Source organism: Eimeria maxima, genomic scaffold (genome assembly GCF_000499605.1).
Source record: "Eimeria maxima Weybridge genomic scaffold, Emw_scaff1917, whole genome shotgun sequence".
NCBI classification, from domain to species: domain Eukaryota; phylum Apicomplexa; class Conoidasida; order Eucoccidiorida; family Eimeriidae; genus Eimeria; species Eimeria maxima.
The window spans coordinates 528-4,282 of NW_013564817.1; the positions used below are offsets into that span (position 1 = coordinate 528).

The 3,755-nt window shown below is 44.7% G+C and overlaps 1 protein-coding gene across 1 annotated transcript; it reads left to right on the forward strand.

Moving 5' to 3' along the window:
• Positions 1-923: 923 nt before the first annotated feature.
• Positions 924-3,540, forward strand: EMWEY_00056380 (sec 13, putative; the record flags this gene model as incomplete). Its single annotated transcript, XM_013480431.1, has 3 exons — positions 924-1,115; positions 1,560-1,982; positions 2,230-3,540. 3 exons carry the CDS (start codon positions 924-926, stop codon positions 3,538-3,540), a joined length of 1,926 nt encoding a protein of 641 aa, XP_013335885.1.
• Positions 3,541-3,755: the final 215 nt, after the last annotated feature.

Below are 3,755 nucleotides of genomic sequence, written 5' to 3' on the forward strand. Positions count from 1 at the left end.
AGTGTAGCTGTAGTAGACGGACGACGTCTATATAAGGATAAATAAGCTGCCTGTACACCCGAAATAAGAATAAGAAAAAAAAGAAAGAAAAAGAAGGAAATAAATTGTTGAGATAAGTAGCGGAGAAGACGCGAGATCCTTTAATGCTGCACAGGACAAAGTGCAAAAAAAAAAGAAAAAAGAAATACCTCTAGATAATCTGTTGACTGTATTGTGTTGCTGTTGCTATAAGGAGAAAAGAAAGCAAAGAAAAAAAGAAGAAAGGAATGATCAATATATATATTTATAAGCTGCTGCTGCTGCTATTGGTTGCTTACTTACTCACACAATAAAAAGAAGAGCCCCCTGTATATAATATATATGTGCTGACGATGGATGTATGTTTATTGTATATATTTCCCTTCTTTTAATTCAATTATTGAATAGAAGAACCATTTATAAAGAGAATATTCAACTTTTATACAGATCTTATACACTGGGGAGCCCCAGCTCATACATATATTATTTGCATGTATTCAGCTCTGATGGCTACTGGCTGCTGCGGTGTATTGACACCTTGTGGTAAGCAGTATATATAGGCTACCGTGAGCTGATGCGCTGCCGTCTTTGGATGCTTATATAGGGTATATTTGCAGAAAAATAATAATAAAAAAGAAGAAATATTAATTCTTTTAAAGATTACCTAATTTTAGATATATAAGGCAATAATATTGCTTCCTTTTTTGTATGTCTTTGTGCATTGCATTATATATAACCATATATACATATACAACTTTGCATGGCAGCAGCCGAATCGTTGTGACACAGACGAGAGAGGAAGAGAGGGCTCAATTGCGAGGTAATTTATGAATAAAATTGAATTTCTTTTGAATAAATAGAATTGTATTCTTCTTTTCTTTCTATTTTTCTGCGAGATCGCAAGCATGACGCAGCTCGTCTCGCATTTCGATACCTTTCATACCGGCCCCCTTCATGCCGTTTCCTTCGACTTGTATGGCACTAAAGTTGCAACAGCAAGCACAGATGAATCTATTCGTCTATGGGATGTATCAGCAGAATCAGGAGGAGCTCAATTCATACAAGAACTCCGTGGTCATAACGGCCCTGTATGGCAGGTAAGGAAGGATACACCCTCTCTCTCTTACTTTCTTACTCTCTTTCTCTTTCTCTCTTCTTTGTTGTTCTCTTATGTTTAGTCCTTTAAGACAGGAACATCCATGAACCTGTGTTACTGCATGCATCTACTGTATTTCCTTTCCTCCTCCTTATTCTTGTATGTATGCATTTCTTTCCCTATACAGCACATAATGACTCATGACGATGGATGAATAGATCTATCTACATAAATATATTGTATATATATCTCTCTTTGTCGTTATATTTCCTGTTTTCTCCCCTACATATTATATGCATGCATACAGTGTATGCATGCATATTTCCCTCTCTATGCATATATATGCATGCATATGTATGTATACATATATGTATAAACACGTATTTTTTTGTATATTTTTTGTATTTCTTTTTTTTTTACGTTATTTCTTATTATATTTGTTTAGGTTTGTTGGGCTCATCCCCGTTTTGGTCAATTATTAGGTTCTTGTGGCTATGATCGTCGTATAGTTGTATGGGAAAAACAAGAAAGAGAACAACAATTTACTGCGGTGTATTCAAATGATGAGCATGCATCATCTGTCAATACACTCCAATTTGCACCAGAGGCAGCAGGACTTATATTAGCAGCAGGAAGTAGTGATGGATCTATATCTATATTAATACAACAACAAGAAACAGGATCTAATCATCATTGGACACGTCAGGCTTTTCCTGCACATTTTAATGGAGTACTTGCACTCTCTTGGGGGCCCCTAGGAGGGGGCCCCCTTAATACCTCCTCAGTAGATGGCAGGACTAGTGGATTGCTGCTGGCATCAGGAGGTGCAGATAATCGTGTACGTCTATGGGAATGTGATGCATCTAAGGTAAGATATATTTTCTCCTGCTGCTGCTGCTGCTGCTGCTGCTGCTGCTCGCGGTGCTGCAGCAATGTGACTACTAAATAGGTCTGTGTTGTCTAGGTCATCATGAATACCTTTCTGCATGCATTGCATGCATGCATGTGCATATATATGTATATGTATATGTATATATATGTATATATATGTATAATACATATATATGTACTTTTTGCTGCTGCTGTTGCTGCTGTTGCTGCTGTTGCTGCTGCAGCAATGGACGGAGTTACCTGCATTGGCAGGAGAGCATCATACAGATTGGGTAAGAGATGTATCCTTTAGACCCCAAGGCGCATCTTCTTTTGTTGTCCCTGGTGCCCTGTTGCTTGCCTCCTGTAGCGAGGACAAGACTGTTAAATTATGGATAGGAGAGCCACCCCAGCAGCAGCAGCATCAGCAGCAGCAGCAGCAACTGCAGCAGCAGCAGCAGCAGCAGGATATTCTTATGAATAATCCATCACCATCACAATATAAATGGAGATTATTGCAGACACTTGTCCTTGATGCTCCTGCATGGAGAGTTACATGGAGCAGCAGTGGGGCTTTATTAGCTGTTGCATGCGGAGATTCTGCTGTGCTGCTGCTGAGGGAGAATATGCATGGTACATGGGAGTTGGTAACAGATTTAGCAGAGAAAGCACAACTGCAGCAGCAGCAGCAGCAACAGCAGCAGCAGCAACAACAACAGCAGCAGCAGCAACAGCAGCAGCAACGGATGATGCAACAGCAGCAAATGCCACAATTCCAGCAACAGACACCGCAAATGCAGCAAATGAATATGCAGCAGCAGCAACAACCACAGCAGCAACAAATGATGCAGCAGCAACATCCAATGATGCAGCAACAGCAGCCGATGCGTCAGCAGCAACCTCTACAGCAGCAGCAGCAGCAGCCGCAGCAGGCTCCTCCTCTGCCGCATGCTTTCGGCTCTGCCCCACCACCACCACAGCAGCAGCAGCCGCAGCAGCAAACACCACAGCTAGGCCCTATGGGTGTCATGCCACCTGTTGGGGCCCCTGCTCCTCCCGTGGGTATGGGGGCCCCCCTTGGTGGCAGCAACGCAATGGGAGGTGTGAGGCCTCCTACAATGATGCCAGCAGCAGCAACTGGACTGCAGCAGCAGCAGCAGCCTGGAGGGGTACAACCGCCGCCTATGCAGCCGCAGCAGCAGCAGCCTCCCGCTGCAGGCAGTGGTTTTATGCCCCCAACCTCGCTGCAGCAGCCACCGCAGCAGCAGCAGCAGCAACCAGGAGGTCGTCTGTCTATGCCTCCTCCCCCTACTGGTGTCTTAGGGGGTGCATCTGCTGCTCCACCTGCTGCTGCTCCTCCTCCTGCTGCTCCTGCAGCATCTCCTGGGGCCCCACAGCCCTTCCTTTCCTCTACAGCCCCGCCTCCACTACCCCGACCTGCAGGAGGCTTTGGGGCCCCCCCTCCTATGCAGCAACAGGGTACAGCTTTTATGCCTCAAGGGGCCCCTCCCATGAGGGGCCCCATGCCACCTCCTATGGGTTCCGCAGGGTACTAAAGTGTCAGATGCTCGGCATGAGGTTGCTGTTGCTGCTGCAGTGTCTGTGGAGACATTGGGGCTTGTTTTTGCTGCTAAGTACGGCAGCAGAAACAGCAGCAGCAACAGCAGCAACAACAGCAGCAGCAGCCTCCTTAGAGAGGAGACGATAAGTTAAGAAGAAAGAGACAATGTAAGGGAGAGAGAGATAATAAAAGAGGAGACACAGAGAAAAT